At 43.8% G+C, this 24,108-nt stretch overlaps 1 protein-coding gene across 1 annotated transcript in view; it reads right to left on the bottom strand.

Moving 5' to 3' along the window:
• The window catches only part of LOC136621847 (protein wntless homolog A-like), a 68,986-nt gene extending 45,189 nt beyond the window's left edge, over positions 1-23,797 (bottom strand). Inside the window, exons 1-4 of the mRNA XM_066597633.1 lie at positions 23,598-23,797; positions 8,387-8,662; positions 5,676-5,800; positions 3,497-3,553 (exon numbers count right to left, since the gene is read on the bottom strand). Coding sequence (XP_066453730.1) covers positions 3,497-3,553; positions 5,676-5,800; positions 8,387-8,662; positions 23,598-23,763 — 624 coding nt within the window. The 5' untranslated portion in view covers positions 23,764-23,797. The remainder of the gene's footprint in view (positions 1-3,496; positions 3,554-5,675; positions 5,801-8,386; positions 8,663-23,597) is intronic.
• Positions 23,798-24,108: the final 311 nt, after the last annotated feature.

Raw genomic sequence — 24,108 nt, 5'->3', positions numbered from 1 at the left:
GTTCCAGGATATGCCGAACCTCTCTCGTTCCTGTATCAAAGGTCCCGATGATCCTTGAGGATCTCGGGTTATTGCGTTGTCTAGGGACTAAGAGATCTCGTCTCGGTTGTAGTTCTGCATTTTTCAGTGCGTCTTCAATTATATGGCTTGGGTAATCCCTTTCCAAGAAGCGTTGTTTCAGTGCTTCACTCTCTCTCTGGAAATCTTGCTCCCTCGAGCAGTTCCGTTTCACTCTAAGGAACTGCCCTTTTGGGATTCCTTTTTTTAAAGTAAAGGGGTGGTAACTGTCCCATTTAAGGAGGCTATTCGTAGCCGTTGCTTTACGATGCAATGTCGATGTAATTGATCCATCGATGTTTTTCTGAATCAATAAGTCAAGGAAAGCAATTGATTCGCTATTAATTTCCGAGGTGAGTTTAAGATTTAGGTTATTGGTATTCAGTGTTTCAACGAATCTATGGAAGGATACCTCAGAACCTCTCCAGAAGACCAAGATATCATCAATAAAGCGCAACCAGAGGGTGATATTTTCAGACCATTCTTCATTTGGGTATATGTACTTTTCCTCCCACCAGCCCAGGTAGAGATTGGCGTACGATGGGGCACAAGATGTCCCCATCGCCGTCCCCCTGAGCTGGTGGAAGTACTGGGTATCGAACAGAAAAAAATTGTGGGTCAAAATAAATGATAAAAAATTCAGGACGCACTGATTATGTTGCAGAAACTGTGTCCCTCTCTGTTCCAGAAAGAACCGTGTGGCCATTAAACCTCCCTCATGGGGGATGGAACTGTACAAAGATTCCACATCTAGTGTGGCGAGGAGTGTGTCAGAGTCAACAGAAATCCCATCAATCATTTGGAGAACATCCATGGTATCTCTAACATGGGATCTCAAGGATGTTACGAAGGGACGTAGTATCTCGTCTACGTAGGTACTCATGTTCTGTGTAAGGTTCCCAATGCCAGACACAATGGGTCTACCACGCAAGGGGTTCGTCCCTTTGTGGACCTTAGGTAGGGCGTAGAAAGTGGCCACAATTGGGTGTGTTGGATTCATATATGTGAATTCGTTTCTATCGATGCATTCTGTCTCTCGGGCCTTGTAGAGAAGTTCCCTTAGTTCCCTCTGGAAATGTATTGTCGGATCCGTAACAAGAACCTTGTACGTGGCAGGGTCATCAAGCAGATCGTGACACATCTGTTTATATTCGTCCCTATTCATGACAACGACATTACCCCCCTTATCCGCTGATTTAATTATTAGACTTTCATTCGCTTTGAGTCTTTGTAGTGCTTCACTTTCACCTTGCGATAGGTTGGGGCATTTTTTGTGGGGCTTAATAATCTTCAGGTCCGCTGTAACTAGGTGCTCAAAAATATCAATCTCTGGACATGGACAAGCCGGAGGATTTGAGGTGTTAGGTGCCTTAAGATCTGTAAAGGGACCGGTTCCTGTTTCTCTCATATTTTCTTCCTCCAGGGCTTGAAGTGTGTCCAGGCCAGGTAGGTCCGTTGCATGCGTTCCAGCGTGGAACGCGGAAGTGCGGTTTGTCTGCCCGTGCTGCCGATCGTAGCCTTATATCTGTGAATCGTCAGGCTGCTTCGGATGCACGGTCAGAAGAGCTATGATCCGGACTATAATATGCACTACTACAGGTGACACAGGCAGTGTGCTGACAGATGTAGTACACTGCCATGTATCCTGATAAGCACAAATCCGCCCCACAAGGGAACCTATTGGCTAATTAATGACAGGCCCCCGGAAATAGGAGGAGCTATGACCCTTTTTAATCCCTGCTGTGAGCTCTGGGACTTCATTGCCAGCCGCTCACCATCAGAGCCGCAGGCACTATACCTCTTCTCCTCTCTTTCTCCCGCAACTTACCTCCCCTTACTTGTAGGGCTGCGCAGCCCTGTGCGGCATCTGGGGCAGCACTACCTACTCATTTTTTTGGGCGCCTTGGAGGATTGATCTAACCCTATTTGACAATAATTTACAGGCTTAGGCCGCAATAGGGTATTGATCCAGGACCTATAGACTTGAGCATACGGGTCTATTCGTCTAGCTCTATATATCTTGGGGCTGGACGCATATTGCGCCTTTGAAGGAATTGTCTCTGGAGATTCCCTCTGTGAATGGGGAGCTGAGATATCTAATTTTCTCATACTTGCCGTGAGACCTATATATGCTAATTGGTCTCAGTGCAATTAGTAAAACTGCTAGCCATATATCTATAGGCTACCATTGGTCCGTCTGCTATTTTACCTAGCAAAGTGACCTTTTACGCTAAGTCTCTGAACCGAGACGGGAGAAGCAATAGGAGGAGAACCTTGTCCTATTTCCTTTTTATAAAATCTGGGACTACAAACAAGGGTCTTATTTACTATAATAGGATTCATAGGGATTATTACACAGATTGTAGGGCTATCTTCAGCCCCGCTCCTGAAGAACCGCCCCGAATAGGGACGGAGAAACGCGTTGAGCCAACACCCTATCCCTATAGGAAATTAACTTCGCAATAGAGCTAACATCTGAACGAAGAGCCACCGTAGTGATCACTCACTTCTGAAGCGACTATCTCGCTACGTTCAACTGATGAACGCTTAAGTGATCACTGAGTGACTATTCGAAATATGTACACTAAATACTTGAGCAGTCACTCACTGTGTGACATCAATACACAACTCTGAACTAATACGTTAAAAAGTGTTGAAACACCGAAAAACACCCCAGTAGCCACCTACCTGCTAATGAATGCTGGAGTGTGTACTTGACTACTCGGTTACTAACGTTGGAACACTTACATGAATATCTGAGTGTTTACTCACTGAGGGGAATTATTCCTCCAATATGAACGTTGAAATATACGTACCATGAGTGACGAGTCACTCACTGTGTGATATCAATACACAACTCTGAACTAATACGTTAAAAAGTGTTGAAACACCGAAAAACACTCCAGTAGCCACCTACCTGCTAATGAATGCTGGAGTGTGTACTTGACTACCCGGTTACTAACGTTGGAACACTTATATGAATATCTGAGTGTTTACTCACTGAGGGGAATTATTCCTCCAACATGAACGTTGAAATATACGTACCATGAGTGACGCTTTATCCAGTATGGTGTAACATATACCTATGATCAACCATATAATCCTTATTTAGCGATAATAATGGTCGAGGGGTTTCCAACTATGAAGTATTGACAGATACGTTTGACCTGAAACCTAAGATCTCTCTGACCTATTTCTTACTGTGACACTTTGCTATTAACCAGTGACCCAGTCCCCTAATTTTGTCAATAGGGGTTAACCCGACTGGACACTCGAGGGGTACTAAGACCCTCACTCCATCTGGTCACTGAGTCACACATAATGATCCATGTTGTCAGTCCATGTCCGTTAGTGTTTGTTATATGATTTATGTGGCCCTAATTTTAAATAATTCATTAATAAAAGATTCATTTTTAATTTTATCTATATCTGTGAGGGCCAGCTCCATGAGGGGGAGGACGTTGCACTCGTAGTAACAGCCTTGATTGTCATCGGTCTAGAATAGAAGAATACAAGTTATAGAAGGGGAATACAGAAATATAAAAAGTTAAAAATTAAATATTTCATTTTTGGTAGATGCAAAGTTTCTCCCACTGTGGAATCAATTCAACATGACTGCATCCCAGATCAGTGATATTTCGGATTCTGATCACATGGTCTCCCTCAGCACTGAGAATATGATATTTCACTGATTATGTAAGGTTTCCTCCACTGTAACTTTATCTGCAATGTGCGGGAAGAGGCCTGCACTCTGAGCGGTTTCTAAGAAGTGGCTGACAAGCCATGTCATGGTGGTGATGAGTACAGCACGCTCTTTTGTAATCTTGTGCACCACTGAAAGTATACAACGGGGTCTGGATTACTAATGGAATTAGGTGATTGTGACGCCAGTGCCTGAATTAAAAGCGCATGGTATCGAAATAAGACAAACACACATATGCAAGTGAACGTCAGGTACGTGGCTGTCTGAAATAATATTAAACCCAAGCAAATTACATAACACATCTCAAATTACAGCAGGAAAGAGGAGACGAAAGTCTAGCTGCTGCCATTCCTTCCCCCTGCTTCTCGCTCTCCATCCCTCTCTACTCCGACTGACCTCCTCACAGACACCCTTCAAACTCTCCCTTGACTTCTGCCATCCAAGACTGTTAAAATTTTTTAACTGCGCAACACGAAATCAGCTTGGAAACCCCCTCCTTTTTTCCTCACTCCAGGGGCTTGTCACAGCTCATCAGCTACATGATATACGATGATGCCTAAACAACCTTAAGTCTTTAGTATTTATCCTGACTCCCTCTTCTTATTAAATGACATCCAGCATAACTACCCTTTGCCAAATGAACTGTTAGTTAGAACAGTTGCTCTTAACTTGTAGGTAAAGTACTTCTATTCTGTAGTGTCAGTCCAGGTCACTACATATTCTGTGGTCTCTTTCAGACAACAGTACTGCTCACAGCAGCTCACACCTCCTGGTCTCTCCCCATGATGTAGTTACCAAGTCTCTTAAATCTTGCATAGCCACTAGTGACTGTTTAGAATCTGTGAAGGGGGTGGGCTTACCCCTAAGCACTATTCCCTATGCCTAGGGGCTGCCTGGGCTAGTGATATTATAGAGGCTGTATAAACTCCTTGTGGGTAGCCCCTTAAACTAGCAGTACAACAGCAGGGAAATTAAACAAATTTGCACATTGACTATGCAGTGCATATTACGTTGACTGGGATTCAATAGCTGAAGTCAGACAAGGGTACCCCTGATGACCATACGTCATCGTCAACAACACAGCGCATGGGCCTAGGAAAGAAGTCAGTGGGCTTTGGCAGAAGGTTGTCAGAAGTGACTAGTCCAGTTTTCTGCGAAATCATACGGATTGCCGCCTCCACATCTGGCATAAATAGCCATAGTGCATATTTCATGGGTGCACCGCTAGGGTTCAATAGGTTGGTAGTGGCAGTGTCATGTTCTGGAGAGCATTTTCCTGGCATGGCCTAGGAGTGTTGGTCATCATACAGTAATCCTTGAATGGTGAACGCTACAGGGACCTGCTATAAGACCATCTGCACACATATCATCAGGAAGCCTCTCTGACCAATGTGTGATCTTTCAACAAGACAACATTCCATGTTATCGAGCTTGGGTCACTGGGGAGTGATTGGAGGAATTCAACAGTGAATTCTCCACACTGCCTTGGCCCCCAGACTCATTGGTCTTTTATCCCATTAATCATGTTTGGAATATGCTGGAAAGAGCCGCGAGGTCTGCTCCCACTTATCTGCTAAATTAGCAGCAACTGACAGAGTTGCTGCAGCGGGTGTGGGGCGAGTTGAGTATGAAGGATGTTCACCACCTTGTAGAAACTGTATCCTGACATCGGAAAGCCGTTATTGCCCAAAAAGGTGGACCATAAGAACAATAACGGGTGTGTGTACACATACTATGCAGCCCTACAAGTCTCCATGGCAACAGACTACAAACAAGTCTGATCCTGTTGTCATGTTGCTCCCCTCATCTCACCCTCTCTCGTTCACAACCTACTGACAGCGGACAGATAAATAACCCTTTTCCTGAAATTTAGAATAAAGTTCAATAAAACTGTAAAGAACCCCAGAAATGTCACCTTAGGAACCGGGAACGTGCACTGAAGTTTTCTCTGCTCTACAGACCGTGCCAGCTCAGTCCACGGGTCACTTAAGTCGTCACGGTACGCCATGGCCACATCGAGGGTCACCACTGCATTATCCTCTGAAAGGCAAAGTCAGGGAAATAGTTGAGGCGCACCAGGAGTCTGACAGATTTTTTTTTTAAACCCGTCATGATCTATTAGTATACTCCGGTTTCTTTTCTACCATTTTCCCCCCCATCATGTGTTTTGTTAGTCCCAAGGGAGCCGCGTTCCTTGCGCTCACTCTTTTTTTTTATTTGCTGACATTCAGGGGGCAGCACCAGTCGCCAACAGTATTCATACAGGACTTCCTCTCCCTAAGTGCCCACGTTGCCGTGCATTCCCTCATACCAAGCTTTGCCCAAGCAGCATCCAGTAAGCTTGAGTAAGGGTTTGTTCACATCAGTGTTGGGCTTTCTGTTTAACAAGTTTTTTTTTTCTTTTTAAACACAGATCACAGAAGAAAAAAAACAAAAAGTGGTGCAGTCCGCACTACTTTATCCATAAAAAACACAAAGCAGATGTAAGAGAACCCAACTGAGCATAACTGAAGCTCGGAGAATCCCTTTGTAATCAGTGGGAAGTAAAACGGAACGAAGAACACACATGCTGATGTGAATGAGCCCTAAGGCATCATCTGTGCCCCCCTCCATCCCCCAAGCGATGGCGCTCCCACATATGGCTGACTGTACCTTACTAATATAATCACTCAATCCTATTCTCAGTGAATGGAGGCGGGCGGCTGGAAAAGATCTCTGGCGCGCTCTGCCTCCATTAATTGAACGACAATCGCTCCTTGTGAAAGCTTATGTACATGACAGCCACCTGTGTGAATCCACCCTAGGGGCTTCAGATTGCTTCTGTTCTGTTAAGTTTTGAGTTGGGTTTTTTTTTTGGGGGGGGGGGGGGGGGCACAGGAAAATAGCGCAGTCCACAAAATCATTTTCCATCCAAAAAAAAACTAAAAATGAAAACCTGATGGAATGGAAGCAAACTGAAGCTTGTCTGCTTTCCATTTTAGTTTCTCTCCTCCAAAAATGGAGCAGATACACGAAAACCCCGAAACGAGCCCCAACGCAGGTATGAAAGCAGTCTGACACACAGAAGCATTTTGGAAAGTCGCTGAATATTTTAAAACTGTGAGAAAAAAGCTGCACGAGGTTTTAGTTAGATCTTGTCTGCAGAGATAGCAACAAATCCGAGGTAGCGGCTCATAAATCCCGGCGGTGTTCTTGTTGGCACTAATCTAGTATAAGGCTACATTCACACAGATAAGCATGATATCAGGCCGAAAAACTGGGTCTGACATTTTGCCTGCCAACGTGCGGTTTTCACGCTGATACGAGGTGTTTTTTGTTCAAACAGGCTCCTCAGGCTCGTGTTTCACGCACATCGCAGGTGTTTCCCATTGATTTCAGTAGGAAACATTGCATTGCACTTGCATGCACATCACACGTGTTCACTGCGATTTATTGTGTACCCTCTTTTGTCTGTGAGATCATTTGGGCCTATTTTGTGCATGTGAAAAACTGAAACTACACGGATCCCACATAGATGTAAAAATATATATATTGCACATACCTAGCAAAGATGTATGTAACATGCACAAATCCTAATACTATATAAGTTAGGCAGTGCAAGCTTAGACAAGACAGTCTTAAAATGCCCCGGATTTATCATAGTAGCTTTGCTGAATGATACATCTGTTCAATTTTAAGACAGTCTAGTGGAAGCTTACACCATCTATCAGATGGCTTAGTGTAAGCCAAAAATTGCACCAAAATTTTGGCACAATTTCGACTACACCCCATTCTTGAACTAGTTGGAAAACTATCTAAAAGTCTTTTTAAAAAATAGCAAATGTAGCGCAAAACATGTTGGACAGTTTTCTATCATAATTTGTCCCAAAAAACTGTCAGATTCTGACTACTAAATAAGCCTCGATGTGTTTGTCTTTTTTGAGGACTTAAATTGCATACACCCAAGTGAATGAGCCCTAACACTTATTCCCCAACGACAGGATGAGGGATAGATGTCTGATGGGTGGGAGTCCAACAACTAAGACCTCCATCAATCACAAGAACAGGGGATCTGGGTGTTTAGTATATGCACATTCATTTCCATGGGACTGCTGGAGATAGCCAAGTGCTTGTACTGGACTACATTCATGGACACTCCAAGCCCCCGCTTTATTGTGATTGATGGGGTTCCCAGCTGTCGGACCTCAACCTATCAGACACTTCTCCCCAAACCACAGAACAAGGTATAGCTGTTAAAGCTGGCACAACCCCTTTCATAAGCCCATTAGAGGTCATTGTCCTGCTTTTCCAGACCCCTCAGTGTCAAATGTATCCGGTTTATTTGCCATTCAGGTAGAAGCAAAGTGACAACCATTCAGGCCAAACTTACAGATCTTACAAAACGTAGCACCCTGCATTGTCATACAAACCCAACTCGAGATAGGGAAGCCTGCACAGACGCTGGGAACCCAAGTGACCTGGGTATACACGTTCTATGTCCTCAACCAAAAAGGTGGGCAAAAGAGGAATCACCTCTACTCCATTACCCAAGAACCCACATACATCTGAAGCCTGACTGAAGGCTCGTTTAGGGTACCATCACATAGGAGGAACATGGAAAATACTAGAACCAGTGGTAGCTCTTACCAATGTAATTATTTAGCTTGAAGGCAATGTCCAGGTGTAGGAAGAGGAGCATGAACTGGAACCAAGGACTCATCTCTTGGCCTCGGAACGGTATGTGCACAGAGAATACAATGTCATCGGCTTCGATAAGTTTGCTGGTCGCTTCCTCAATGTTTTGGATACTGTGACAGCGATCCCTTCCCCATGGAAGCAACCACTTGTGGGCGTCTTGATGGTCTTTTCGTATATCGACACACTTCACAGCTAGAAATTCGGCAAAGGTTGTTGGCTTTGGTGCTGGAAAGAAAAACAAGACATTAGAATCAATAGATGTGAAAATAGCATGCCAAAGCGAGAGGCCCTTATGGCCTGGCACAGTGGCATCATGCCGTAGAGGTGGGCTACAAAACATCAGTATTTGACAGAGTAGTGCTTCAGTGCTGGGAGTTCCTCCTACGTTTGTCGCAGGTTTGGCTGCTTTCCTCAGGATAGGTCATCAATAGTTGATTGACAGGGGCCCACCATTCGGGATCCCCATTGATCAGCTGATTTTGGGACCACTGTCATTGCGTAAAGAGCTGGAAGCACACACCCTGTCAATACTGCAGCGGGCTGAGTTCATATTGCATTGAATTCAATGGAATCTGCACTTACAATACTAACCCGGAGTGCTGCACTATGCACAGAGATGTCTGCTTCTGGCTGAATCCACAATGACAGGTCCTGCAGACATATGATCAGCATGTTAGAGATGAGCGAGTATACTTGCTAAAGGCAATTGCTCGAGCGAGTATAGCCTTTAGAGAGTATCTCCCCGCTCGAGACAGAAGGTTCGGGTGCCAGCGCGGGGGAGCGGTGAGTAGCGGCTGTCAGCAGGAGGGAGCGGGGGGGAGAGAGGGAGAGAGAGATCTCCCCTCCGTTCCGCCCCGCTCTTCCCCGCAGCTCTGTGCCCGCTGCCGGCACCCGAACCAGCGGGGGAGATACTCGCTAAAGGCAATGCTCGCTCGAGCAATTGCCTTTAGCGAGAATACTCACTCATCTATAGCGTGGATCCCAAGCAGTGGATCTCTGCTGATTAATTATGACCTACCCTGAGTAACGTCCTGGATAACCCACTGGCTCCATAGAATCCCCAATAAAGGCATGGCTGCATTTCTGTGATTCAGGTGTTACATGACCGACATAAAACAATCACTTTACAGGTTCCTGCAGAGGCAGTAAAAGTGCTAAAAGGTATCTGCAGTCTGATGGATGACAGCGTCTCCTGGGAGCCGAAGAACTCGAAGAGGAATATCTGAGCTCTGACGTTCATAGCCCTGTTTCATATGTGTGTGCTGGGCTGGAACACAAGTGTTCATGCGATTTGTGTGGGGTATAGAGTACCGTAGCTGTATTACCTGGGCCAAGCCGTCCACCACCTATTACAAAGCTGGCACCATCCTGCAGTGGTTAATGGTTAACACCGGCAAAATTGCTGCAGACGTCCAGTTCATGTATAAGGTGTGTGCTTCAGGTACCCTCCGCTCGATGCCACTAGGTCAGACCACGCATGTAGAAACATACCGGCTCCATGAAAACTTGGGACGACTTTTTGTGCTCGACCGTGGATTTAAACGGACTAACAAATGTTCATGCCATTGTAACAATCCTTCTTTATTTTGCAGGTGAGTGATGGCCGAGACAACATCTGGTCTAAGGAAGAAAGGCTAAACGTCCAGGATACAACAGGGATCAACAGACTCTGCACTCCAGAGGACTCGCCGACGGCTCTCTGCAGCTCTTTTGACACTACAACTCCAGCATGCCATAAAAAACTGTGGTGCAATGGTATACTGGAACTTGGAGTTGCACTTCATAAAGCTATATTTGCTTCGTCCTCTCACAGTAGTTAGCCATTTTCAGACAATCGTATTTTTAGTCTTATCTGGTTCGTGTTTGCTGACCAGAATATGGGTCTAATGTAAATCTGTGTTTTTACATGTATGCATTTATCATGGACGTGTTTTAAAAATGCCGGACGCACTACTTTTGTTCATTTTTTGGTTAAAAAATAGGCCCATTTTATTCTATTGAAAGTGATTAACCCCTTGGTGCCTGTGAGAGAAGCCATAAAGTCCTCTAATACGCCATTTTGCCTGCGTCTCATAATAAGTTTTATTTCTTGTATTTTCCTGTATTCCCTTCAGCTGCCATCCAGGTGTCATGTCTAATGAAGAACGTAATTGCAGAAGTACAAGGTCACCTCGCTGAAGCCAGAAAAGAGCAATTATATATTGTATAAATAAGAGCTAGAAAACAGATACCGGCATATATATATATATATATATATATATATATATATATATATATATATTCCTTAAATTGAATGTACATTATATTAAATTGAAATACATATATAAAGTTTATATCCTTCAAGTAGCCCTTAAATGACCAGTGATTGCTAAACAATGCCAATTCCAAGTCTGAATTCTTCATTATATATAGATCCCCAAAGGTAGTTAATTTAAGAATAACCAACTAACATGCAGGCAGGGCATGACCTTGGAGAAAGTCCTGACTATAGATTGATGTCACTACCTATGCTGAGTTTTAATAACCAATGATAACAAATGAATTGAAATAAGCTATACATATTTATTAGTAAGGTGTGCTGATAATGTTAGAGCAGTAAATGTGTATCCATTTTGTCTTTTGTATCCATCTTATATGCTTCAGTCTATTATTTCATATTGTTGTTATGTTCCTTCATGAGAACTTTACAGACATACTGGACAAACAAGGGTGTTGTGCGACTTGATACAAGAAGCCCAGACTGGTGGCTTTGGTGTTATCAGCACCAGTTCTCTAAGACAATGCCATTTTACAAAACTGTCATGAGAAATAGTTTCAATCGGCCTGAGTAAAGTCCTTTTCTTAACCAAGATATCACTGTTCTTGTTGAATTTTAATAACTAATGATAACAAAAGAAATATAATAAATTATAATTATTACAAGTGAGGCATGTTCCAGACTCATTTCAAATGTCTTTGTATATATATTTCTACTTATTAATTGAATAAAAAAGATGACTTCCATTCACATCCAATGTGTGTGTGATTTGTAAGCCTCCTTAATACTCAAGCATTTAACCTATTAATTTGGATATCAAAAAACATACCAATTAGCAATATTTACTAGAGATGAGCGAGTACCAAAATGCTCGGGTGCTTGTTGTTTGAGTCGAGCTTTTCGTAATATTCGAGAGCTCTATTCGAGTAACGAATTCCATTGAAGTCAATGGGAGACCCGAGCATTTTTGTATTTGACCCGCCCCGTGCCAAGTGTATGTCTCTCTCTCTACGTGCGGACACTGGCACATCACAGCAGGAAGTGGTAATGCGGTGAGGTCAAAACGGAGACGGGTCAAACTCAGCGTGGTACTCGCTCGAGTAACGAGCACCATCGAGTATGCTAATACTCGGACGAGCATCAAGCTCGGACGAGCATGTTCACTCAACGCTAATATTTACTCTAACAATTGCCTAGTTTTTAATGTGTTTGTCTGAAAACCATATACATTTTTTTGCTCATTTTCAGAATAAAGAGAGAATCAGTTGATTACACAAATGCTGTGTAAACAGTTTATGATTCTTGAGCAGCTCAAGCTTAACCCTTTTGAATTCGGAACACAAGAATATATCTGTAGCGCTCCACTGCGCTAACAGTGCCCTGGGATATATATTATTATATACTGTAGGTCCTAAGTGGGTGGAGTTTGTACGGAGCGGATCGGGAGCAGAGCCCGCTCCATATATGACCGATGTAAGCATTGTTTGACAACTGACCAACAGCTGATCAGCATTGAGAACTGTTCAATTCAGCATTTATAAGATCAGATCAGCATTTGGGGACCCAAACAGCCCCTCCATGATGAAATTAGGATTGCACCGAAAGGAAAAAAAAGCGGCATTGCAACCCAAAAGAGGTACTCAGATCAGACAGTGTACTGGATTAGAAAAGGAGAGGTATAATCAGGAGTAAGAGGAGGTGCTGCCGGCCTAGTATACTGGGAGACCAATAGTCCAATCAGTGTTTATAGGGATGGGGAAAAAGAAAATAGCTAGGACTCCGATGCAACCTATAGTCAGCTGTTAACTTGACAATAAGGTCAGTGGTGAGCAGAATTCAATAATGCCTTATGTAGAATCAACAAAGTTACACGTTTCGAGATTTGCAGACCTCTTCATCAGACAGCTAGAGAACTTGAAATATATTCATTAGCATCTTGGTCCCGGACAGTAGAAAGTAAATAGACCAATTCGTCAGCTTAATTTCTAAGGGCTGGGAGAGCAATGGGATTGTGAGGTGCTGTTGAGTTGTCACGGCAGCCTGGGCTGTCATGTACGTCTGCCTGTTGAGACGGGCCTGTGGACTGACAATAGAATGCCTGAAGAAATACTTAAAAGTAAATTTTTTTTAAAAATGCATAAGTGAAAAAACGTTTTATTGTAAAACATACAGACCATTAAAGTCTAACATCCTTTTCCTACATTTATAATAAAAAAAGCAACACAAAAAAAACTACATTTGTTATTGCTGTATCCATAAAAGTTAGCTCTTTCCAATAACACATGGTTAAAATACATCAGTATCTGGCCAAGAACATTGAAGCAATGAAGGTAACGTAGTGGCCCAGAGTTAGGGTACTTCTGTCTGTGACGTTTGCCTACCTCATGTGGATTGTCTGTGTCACTGTATGTGTATTCGTGTCCGTCTGTGTACTGTGTTGGTGTTACCCATCTTAATAGTTTGTTCTGGCCAGGGGCGTAACTATAGAGGATGCAGGGGATGTGGTTGCACCCGGGCCCAGGAGCCTTGGGGGGCCCACAAGGCCTCTCTTCTCCATATAGGAAGCCCAGTACTATGAATAAAGCATTATAGTTGGGGGCCCCGTTCCAGGTTTTGCATTGGGGCCCAGGAGCTTCAAGTTACGCCTCTGGTTCTGTCCCTCTAACCTGCTGAGTGTGTGACGTTTTTGATCGGTTAGGAACCTTGGGGGTGGAGTTTGAGGTGTGAAAGAGAATGCAAAGATGTAGTCAGTGGAGGAGGACACGTGAGCAGGAAGCTGAAGCTCTGGCACTTCTGCCTGAGCAGAGTCTTGGGCCCATCTCACACGCTATGGGATACATCCCCTCCGGGGACTGCAGTTTAGAGTTTGTGTCCTGTTCTCAGGATTTGGCGATGGTGATTGCACCGTTGCTCTGCGTAACTACTGCAGCCCCGAGAGCGAATGGGGCGTGTAAAACCAAACTGTTGAGTGTTGCTGGAACAGAGAAAAAAAGGCTTCCGGTTTAGAACTATTTCTTTGACTGTTGACTCTGTTATTTAGTCCGGGTGTTTGATCACTTAGAAGAGGAACTGGCGTCACGTAAACAAGTCGGTAATAAATTCATTCAGCACGGTTGCTATTATCGGGACACGTCATTAGGTTTTCCCTGCTGTCTTCCCCGGCCAAAGGACTGACCCTGCCTGTTACAGTAAATATCAATGACATGCAGGTGACAGGGTTACAATTTCATCTTTAATATTACAATACAGTCATATGAAACTGGTCTTAGTCCAAAGGCACAGGGCTGTGTGTGGTCTGTAAATTCCACAGACAGTGCATTGCCTCATTATAATCTATGAGGCTATTCACGTGCATAGTCTTTTGAGCGGACCCAAGGTCCATGTGGGGAAAAAAAATAAAATAAAAGTCATGGCATGCCCCATTTTTTCTGTTTTCACAGACCAGACTTGAACATTGTGTGTAGTGCCCATGTACGTAGAGAGTACAGCACATGTGCTGTCTGATGCAAGTTTCTCTGAGTTTGTAGGGCACGGCTTATATATGCCATGTGGCTTTGGCCATACACACAATGCAGAGGAGGGGAGCGGACACGATAATTATGAGCGATACCAGGCCAGTCCTATAATGGCACGATGGGGCCACTGTGGCCAGTAAGACGATGGAGGTACTGTTAGCACCGAGATATCTTTAACAAAGTCTGAGGTCCACTAACGATTTCTCCAAGTTCCAGGTCAAGTATGAAATTTTTATACGCAACTTACAGATTTCGCTCTACTTTTTGGATCCTGTAAAATGTCCAGTACAGACAGTTCTCTTAATAGTTTAGCTCCAACTACAGCCAGAATGCATTTAATAGGCGAACGGCCCTGGCCCGGCACCGAAAACAAAGTCTTTTCAGAGGCCCAGTGGTTTGCTGTCTACACCAATTAATTCCTGGATGTCAAGTGCTCAGATATGGTGTCCGAGTCATCTGTCCAATAAGGACGGTCTGCTTTGTGCTCTATTACCCCCTCCTGTGTGCAAACGGCTCTCCCCAGCACATCCAGTACAATGGGGAATGCCTCATTACACCAAGCAGCACTTACAGAGCGGGAATCCCACATTCACAGTAAATAAAAGACATTTATCAGGTGGTGGAAGAGCTTTGACTTTAACTCTGCTCAGTGTAGAAACATACCCCCCCAACCGTCACGGATTCCATGGGAGAGTCCCAGATTTGGAAAGTTTTCCCGTAGTCTCACCTTCCCCTTCCTCCAAAAGTATTTAAAGGGGTTGTCCCGAGGCAGCAAGTGGGTCTATACACTTCTGTATGGCCATAATAATGCACTTTGTAATATACATTGTGCATTAATTATGAGCCATACAGAAGTTATAAAAAGTTTTTTACTTACCTGCTCCGTTGCTAGCGTCCTCGTCTCCATGGTGCCGACTAATTTTTGGCCTCCGATGGCCAAATTAGCCGCGCTTGCGCAGTCCGGGTCTTCAGCAGTCTTCTATGGAGCCGCTCGTGCCAGAGAGCGGCTCCGTGTAGCTCCGCCCCGTCACGTGCCGATTCCAGCCAATCAGGAGGCTGGAATCGGCAGTGGACCGCACAGAAGAGCTGCGGTCCACGAAGACAGAGGATCCCGGCGGCCATCTTCAGCGGTAAGTATTGAAGTCACCGGAGCGCGGGGATTAAGGTAAGCGCTCCGGTAAACTTTCTTTACTTCCCTGCATCGGGGTTGTCTCGCGCCGAACGGGGGGGGGGGGTTGAAAAAAAAAAAAAACCCGTTTCGGCGCGGGACAACCCCTTTAACATACTTCAGTCCTGGCTATAATTAGTGCGACCCCTGAACTCTTCCTGTTGCCTGCATTCCTGCACACAGATGCGGTGGAGAGGTTAGAGGTCTCACTGATTACAGCAGCGGTGACACTGCTACCAGACCGGGACTATAAGGGAGTTAAATTGCTTGTTGGGTAGCCAGAGGTTCTCTAAGGGGGTCACTATTACTACTTTATGGCTGGAGGGCGGCACTATTATTGTGAGGGGGGTTACTGAGGGCACTATTTTGGTATACAGAGAGAGTGGCCTGCCAAAACTTTACCTCTACAGTAAAGTTATTCCTCTTTTCATTATTCAAACATTGGAAAGTATGAAGAATATAATAAATAGTTAAACTGCTGTTGACTGATCCTATTACAGCATTACTGCTTTTCTCCTTCTGACTGAAGGGATGGTCAGAATTTAAAAAAATCTTGCAAATTTTCTAATATAACTAATACAACAAAAAACACTACTCCTCTCTAATGTTCTACCAATTCAGTGCAGATATTGCAGTGGTGCCCCCTGCTCTTGGGTTACAGGCTGCCAGAGATTATGCTAGTCAATGGTCTCGGTGTGGCAGCCGTTTTAAGAAAGCAGCTATATTTTTCTAATTCTAGTCAACCCCTTCAATCACAATCTCTGCTCAATTATACTCACAGGGATACAAGCATCAGAGATGTGGTCCGCTGTATGCACAAATGTGCGATAACATGGAACGAGTAGTGGGAAAAAAAATTGCTGGGTTGTTCGAATTTCAACAATTCAGTGTAAACACAGCCAACAATCGAGGATAATTCGTTAGCTTATCGTTCATTTCATGTAAAAATCATCTGACATTGTTCGCTCGTGCAAACAATAAATCCTTGTGTGTAAAAGCACCTTAAAAAAACAAAAACAAACAAAAAACACCACAGTGTCAATTCTTTTCTCTGCATTGCTTATGAAATATGGACAACACATGGATGGCATCTGAGTGTCATCCAATTTTTTTTTTAACACCATTGACTTGAATGGGCGGGTCTCATCTACAAATTGCATCAAAATTGTGCATCCAGTAAGTTTTTCCCTCATGATCCATAAAAAAAAACAAAAAACTGATGTGCGTCTTGCCACATGACCAATATGAGACCATATGCCATTACAGTGCACATGTGTCGATCGGAAGAGTTACACCTGAACAAGCCGACAGGTATCATGGCCAGTTTAATATTCAAGGTAGATAAACCTGTAATAACGACTCTAAGGGTTATCGTCCAGCTTCCTCATTACCAAATAAAGTATGTATTAAAGGGGTTCTGTCATTAGAAAAAAGAATTCTATACTTGCCTATTCCTCCCCAGGCAGTTTTGCTTATCGGATCTTCTCCTGGCTCCTCCAGTAACATGGGTGTTCAAGGCATATGAACACTCGCTGCAGGACACCACATGGGCGCACTCGCGGCAATACTCTGCGCCTGCGTGCTAAGACAGGCTGCCAAGGATTCGGAATTATCTGTTAGGTAGTGAATGCTACATCACTAGTGACATAGCGCACACTGCTCTGCAAGAAATGGAATGGACACCATATCAGCGGAAGAAAAAGATTAGGCCGGCTTGCAATGACGTGACCTTGGGGACTGGAGGAGAAGATCTGGTAAGAAGGCTACCTGGGGAGGAATAGGTAAGTATAGATTTTTTTTCCTAATGAAAGAACCCCTTTAAGTACAACTTGCTCCAGAAGTGCCCGCCTATCCATGTATGACATGGTTGGCTTTCCTTTTGACTGGCTGGCATGAGATACTACATTTCCAAGTTGAAGATGGCAAAATACATCTGCAGCGCCACCTATTGAAAAGAAGCTTCCCTACAAGTCAGTGACTGATCTTTTAACAGGCCTTACACCATGACTTAGGGCCCTTTAACATGGGCGGATACATTGTTGAGATTCCTGCATCCAGTGGGAATCTGAACAGTTATTGGTCAGTGTAAATGCATGCCCTAACTGAACGACAAACGAGAATTTGTTCGTTACTCATTCAGTTTCTGCATGGACTTATAAACGACTGCCTGCTTACTGTGAAAGAAGGCAGGCAATCTGGAATGATCCCCGGACCACTCCGCCTCCATTCACTAGCGATGATCGTTCTTGTGCAAAAACACGGGTATGAATGATTATGGTCTACATTAATTTTGCTAACTACAAGATAAAATGTGATCTTTATGTATTTTTGTGTGCTGAATCCAAAAATCACATCCATTTCCTCCAGTCCCAACTGTTTTTTCTGCAAAACGCTGTTCACTTAAAAACAGTAACAGTAAAAACATAATATGAGCGAAATTATAATTTATTGTTGGATTGGTATATCTGGGGTTTCTGGAATGTATATGGGATGTCCTTCAGGAGAGCGTGTTACACAGTGACTAAAATGTGTTGGATAGAAAGAGGTTCCTGCCCACAAAAATTCAGTAACCAATGAAATGATACTATTTAAGATGTTCCAACCCCTTTTGTTCAACATACTATAAAACTGTCTGAATTGATTTACCGTATACACTCGAGTATAAGCAGAGTTTTTCAGCACAAAAAAATGTGCTGAAAAAGCCCTCCTTTGGCTTATACTCAAGTGAGGTAAAAAAACAAACAAAAAAAAAACCCCTCAATACTCACCTCTTAGCCGATGTCTGTGCCCCCAGTGCCATGCTCTCCCCAGTGGCGCAGCAAGCTGCTTCAGTCTTCTCTCCGCTGTCATCTCCCTGGCTTGGTTTTGAAATCTCCGCCATCAGCGCTGAGATTGGATCGAGCGCCGGCCAATCACAGCTGGCGCTCGATAAACCAATCACAGCCATTCAATGATGTCATTCTGAATGGCTGCAATTGGTTTATGGAGCGCCGGCTGTGATTAGCTGGTGCTCGATCCAATCGCAGCGCCTTCTCACACAGCACTGACGCTGGGGATTTCAAAACCAAGCCGGGGAGATGACAGCGGGGAGAAGACTGAAGCAGCTTGCTGCACCGCTGGGGACAGCATTGCGTCGGGGACACAGACACCAGCTGAGAGGTGAGTATTGCTTTTTTTTTTCTCTCAGCTCCAAGACCAGTTGCTCACTGCAACTAAGTTCCTGTTCCTATCTACACTACAAAGAGTGTAGAATTTACAGTCTTGTATGAAAAACTACGGTACTATAAAGGCATATTTACACTGCTTTAATCTGACAGAACTCTGAAGCCGAGCCACAAACTTTCATGCAGATTTAGCGCCGTCAGTGGGACAAATACGCATTCAGCAGCTGGATGTGCTTGAATGTCAATTCATTTGTGCAACACAGATTTCAAAATCCATTTCCCAAACCATCGTCAGTGATATGCTGATTATGGCCCCCTGCACACCAGCGGAAATTCCGCGGCGGGATTTCCCGCGGAATTTCCGCTGCTGGAAGCCTGCATAGGATTGCATTAACATACGCAATCCTATGCAGACGGCCGTGATTTGGCCGCGGCATGCTCTATTTCTGTGCAGGGCTCGCACAGAAATGTCACTCACCCGCCGCCGGCTCTGGTCTGCGCATGCGCCGGCAGCCCGGCAAGCCGGCACATCAAACAGCCGGAGTCGGCGGGCGCGGGTGAGTACGCGCTGGTCCCTGCAGGCGCTCTGGTCGGGTCCCGCGGCGAGAATTTTCGCCGCCGGATCCGACCCACCCATCTGCAGGCGGCCTGAATTTATGATTATTTAGACTCCATTTGTATCTCTTTCAGCTATTTACGAGCTTTAAGTAAACTTTGAAATAACCATTTTTTCTCTGAGCAGAGAGCCAAAATGAAGAAATCTGCTCACGGTCTATGATCAGTATTTGTGGTTGTGTAACAGGACACAGCTGGGCCATAAGTTTTGCTTTCTTTCCTGTGACATCACACTGGTAGTTACCGTCACGAGGATTAAGAAGGCAACTGTACTAGTATAGTATAAAGGTGCAAAAATTGGAAAAGAAGGTGGATGATGTAGGTAGTTCCCTGGTGATGGCACAATGTCAAAACCAGGGGCGTAACTATAGAGGATGCAGGGGATGCGGTTGCACCCGGGCCCATGAGCCTTAGGGGGCCCATAAGGCCTCTCTTCTCCATATAGAGAGCCCAATACTATGAACAAAGCATTATAGTTGGGGGCCCTGTTACAGGTTTTGCATTGGGGCCCAGAAGCTTCAAGTTACGCCTCTGGTCGGAACAGGTTGCTTACGGATAAAGCAGATCACTGCAGTACAAGAGTGGAAAAAGCAGCTGTCAGGGTTGCACAATATAAATACCCAAAGCACAGAGAAGGAATACATAAGAAAAAGGTTCATACTTTAGTGGGCAAGGTGAGAGTGGATTGGGAGTCTGATAAATGGGATGGAGATACTTGAGACTTTTCCTCGGCTAAAGGCCCATTTACACGCAACGGTTATTGCTCAAAATTGATTCACTTGTCGATAGTCGCTGAGTTTCAGACTGCAAAAAAATAGTTGTTAGTTCGTTCGCTTGTCATTTAAACGGTAGTCATTCAGTCTTTCAAGCAACTTGAGGGGAGGGGTAATTGTTTGCCCTGCTAAATATGGCAGTACACAATGGATTTTTCTTTGCACTAATTAAAAACCTCCATCCTAGAGATTCTTCGCATATACATAAGCCTACCTGAGCAAACAATCTTATCTATGCCCACTACCAACACTATATACATATAAACACTACCAAAGACCCAGCTAATGAGAGAAATGGCGAGGATTTCAAACGATTATCTTTACGTGTAAACACTCATTATTTGAAAGCAAAAAAAAAAAAAATCAATGAGTCGTTCCTTGGTTAAAATGAGCTGAAGATGAAGAACTCTTATGTGTTGTAAAAACATTTCTTCTGAATATTAGCTGTAGGAGGGCCCTTGTTTAACCCCTTAGTGACGACTCCATAGTGTTTTTACATCCTGCCTAAGTGGGCTTTAATCCCCAGGGCCGTAAAAACACGCTCGCTCTGTGGATTAAAGCCACATGGTCTGAAGATGTGACAGCTGCATGCTTTTGGCTGCCAGAGGTAGCCGACAACCTGGAGCTGTTATGAGGGGCCACAGGGAGCGACCCCCGGTCACGCGATCACCGTTATCCAATTGATAACGGCGATCGCATGAAAGTAAATAGAAAGTTTAAAAAAAGGTTAAAGTTTCAGATCCCCTCACGGTTCAGATCCGTGGGGGGAGATGAGAGTAGTCGCCCCCATCCTCTGCGATGCCCCCCGGCGTTCTGGTCTTTCAGACATAATACGTCACACACACAAGGTCAAGAAGCCTGGAAAATGTTTAAAAAGCAGAGAAATGTAACCGGTGTCTACAGTTCCCGGTCACATGATCACTGTTATCCCATGGATAACGTGTAAAAAAAAAAGAGAAATGTAAGTTTCATCTTCCCTCTCAGATCACATCTGTGAGGGGAGATGGAATCACGTACCCAAGGCCCCTGTATTTATCCGCAGACCTTAACCAAAATAGCAGATGCATGCAGAAAAGCCACAGATTACCGAGGTAATTTAAAATCTCCTGGCTACCAAAAGTAGCCAGGAGCCTAGAGATCTCATGGGGGGGGGGGGGTCACAGTATGCGGTCCTTAGTCACGTGATCACCGTTATCCAATAGATAATGGCGATCACGTAAAAATAAAAAAAGCTACAGTTTCACCTCCTGTCACGGATCCGAACCATGAGGAGACGTGAAATTACTTACCTAAGGCCTCTGGCAATGTCATCTGAAGGAATCCCTATCCGCGGACCATACCACAACTTTAGCGCATGTGCCCTTCGGCAAAATGGCGAACGCAAGCACAAAAGCAGGAGAGGGTTCGGGAGATTTAAAATCTCCTTGCTCCTGGCTACTAAAGCCTGGTGAGAGGTCCCCGGTCACGTGATCACCGTTATCCAATGGATAATGGTGATCAGCTAACAATTAAAAAACAGTTGACGTTTAATGCTCCTACCGGTTTGGGCACCATTGTGCATATGGACATAAGATTAGGGCCACAATGGGTATGCTTCTGAACACGGGACAAACAGGGGTATCCATTTTGGGGTGAAAGTCTTCATTCCTATGTGTGCTGTACAAAAAAACCCCTGTTTTTAAAATGACACAATGCTAAAAAAAATGAAAATTGTTTTTCTTTCCTTCTGCTTTGCTTAGATTCATTCAAAAACTATGGGGTCAAAATACGCAGTACACCCCTAGATGAATTCGTTAAGTGGTCTAGTTTTCAGTATAGGGTGATTTGTGGGGGTTCTCCATCGTTTTAGCCGCTCAAGGGCTCTACAAGTGAGCAATGGGGCCTTCAAGCAAAATGTCTGTTCTGAAAGTCACCGGCTGCTCTTTTCGGTTTGGGCCCCGTTGAGCATACGGACAGAAGGCTAGGGCCACAACGGTTATGTTTCTGAACAAAGGAAAACAGGGTTATCCATTTGGGGGTGCAAATTTTCATTTTCATGTGTATGATAGGGGGGAAAAAAAACCTATCTTTAAAATTACATATTTGCAAAAATATGAAATATTTTTTCTCCTCTAAATTGCATTAACTCCTAAAAAATAACTGAGGTGTCAAAATGACCCCCCTCAGTGAATACATTAAGATGTTTTTTTGTTTTTTTTTAAATGGGGTAATTTGTGGGGGTATCCAGGATTCTGACACCTATGAGCCTTTGCAATCTTGTGTTTGGTGTAGGAAAACAAAATGTTCCTCAAAATGTTAATCAATGTTAAATTTGTAAGTCTCCTAAATAGTTAAAAAAATTATGTTTTTCTAATGTGCTTCCAGAATAAAGTAAACAGATGGAAATATATATCTCATCAAAATTTGTACAATTTGATTGCACATATTTGAGATATTGCTGTTGAAAATGGGAAAAAATTATTTTTTTTTCAAAATTTTCCCAATTCTGGCGCTTTTAATAAATATACACAAATTCTATTGGTCTATTTTTACCAGTTAAATGAAATACAATGTGTGGCGAAAAAACAATGTCAGAATCACTGGGATATGCAAAACCTTTACAGAGTTATTCTATGTTAAAGGGACATATATCAGATTTCCAAAATTTGGCCTGGTCATTAAGGCGAAAACAGGCTTGGTCACTAGAGGGTTAAAGGCCAGATATGCTGTAAAATAACAAAAGAATGGATACTTATCTTCCTTTCCTTTTCCCACCTGAATGCAGTGAATCTCTGCTGTGATCCTTGGTTGCATGTCAGATGACTGCTGTGGCCAACTTACTTGTAGCCAGTGCTGGTAACAGAACATTCACCAGAGATGCCCCCCTGGGGAAGAAGGAAGGTAGGTATCTATTTTGTTATTTTAGAGGATGCCCAGTCATTAAAAAAAAAAAAACATACTCAGACAACACCTTTAAAAATTGCCAATTATTCCCTATAGGCCAGGAAAAAAAATTAACTCTCAAGAAAAAGCGAGTTTTATGAGAGTGTGTTGCAATTTTTCAATTGAAAAACATGTGATGTTCATACATGTTACAACCTGCATGTGCTGAGATGTAGAGAATGCATTGCAATCAGACTAATGTATGTGACCAATGTAACACTTGCCCATGTGAATACACCCACCATAATCATGATGAATTTCGCGGAATCTCTAAAGTTTCTCTCCTTGTTGACGTAAATTAATTCGGAAGAGCTCCGGGCAGAGGGCCAGCCAATTAAAAATCTTTGTTGATAACATTTTTTTTCTACAGGTTTTCAAAAATGTTGAAACAATTGTCTTTTAAAGGTTTACTTTAAAAAAATTATTATTGTAAAGCAAAAGATTTATAAAGAAATGTAAACAGTTTGGGCTGCATCTGCTACATTGTTTCAGTTTCTCTACTAAGGAGAAAAAGTTACAGCAGGAAATAACTTTAAAAAAAAAAAAAAAAGGAAGAAACAGTGTAGCGAAGTGATCCCGATAGGTGCAGCCCAGACCTTAAAATGTTGGAGTGTGCAGGGCTCAGACCTCCCTTCCTGGGAGAAATTTGGCTGAGTATAGGGGACCCCGGGGGTGAGGACTGGGGTGCAGGGAGCGAGTGCTGAGCCTGCAGACACAAGGAGAAAAGTTTTGGAGATCAGACTCACCGATCAGCCCCCCGACCAGGAATGCCAGGACTTGGAAGACAAACAGGATGCCCCCCACCAGGCACAGCTTCTTGGTGCTCATGTTCTCTATGATTGCCCCCGCCATGGCTGCTCTCGGCGTGCAGATTTCCGGGGTTCCCGGACTTTCGCAACTTGCGCTCTCCATCCTCCAGATTTATCAGCCGCTGCCGCAGCCTCCTGATCACGTGACGGCCCTCACACTGCACCTCCCCTGCCTGCTGCGCTGCTGCTGCTGCTGTAGTGCCACTCAGTGACCAGACCAGTGACCAGCACACACTGCACTAGTGATCAGTGCAAACTCCTCTACACTAAGGATGGTGTCCTACATACTCATCTGTACTATACATAATGCATTATACACTATACTATACATAATGTCCAGGACAGACTATACTGTACCTAATACCCCTAATGCATTATACACTACTATACATAATGCATTATACACTATACTATACATAATGTCCAGCACAGACTCATCTACACTAAG

The sequence above is a fragment of the Eleutherodactylus coqui genome, chromosome 3 (genome assembly GCF_035609145.1).
Source record: "Eleutherodactylus coqui strain aEleCoq1 chromosome 3, aEleCoq1.hap1, whole genome shotgun sequence".
Taxonomy (NCBI): domain Eukaryota; kingdom Metazoa; phylum Chordata; class Amphibia; order Anura; family Eleutherodactylidae; genus Eleutherodactylus; species Eleutherodactylus coqui.
Note: the sequence above shows the minus strand (reverse complement) of the source record. Positions and strands in the feature narration are given on the sequence as shown.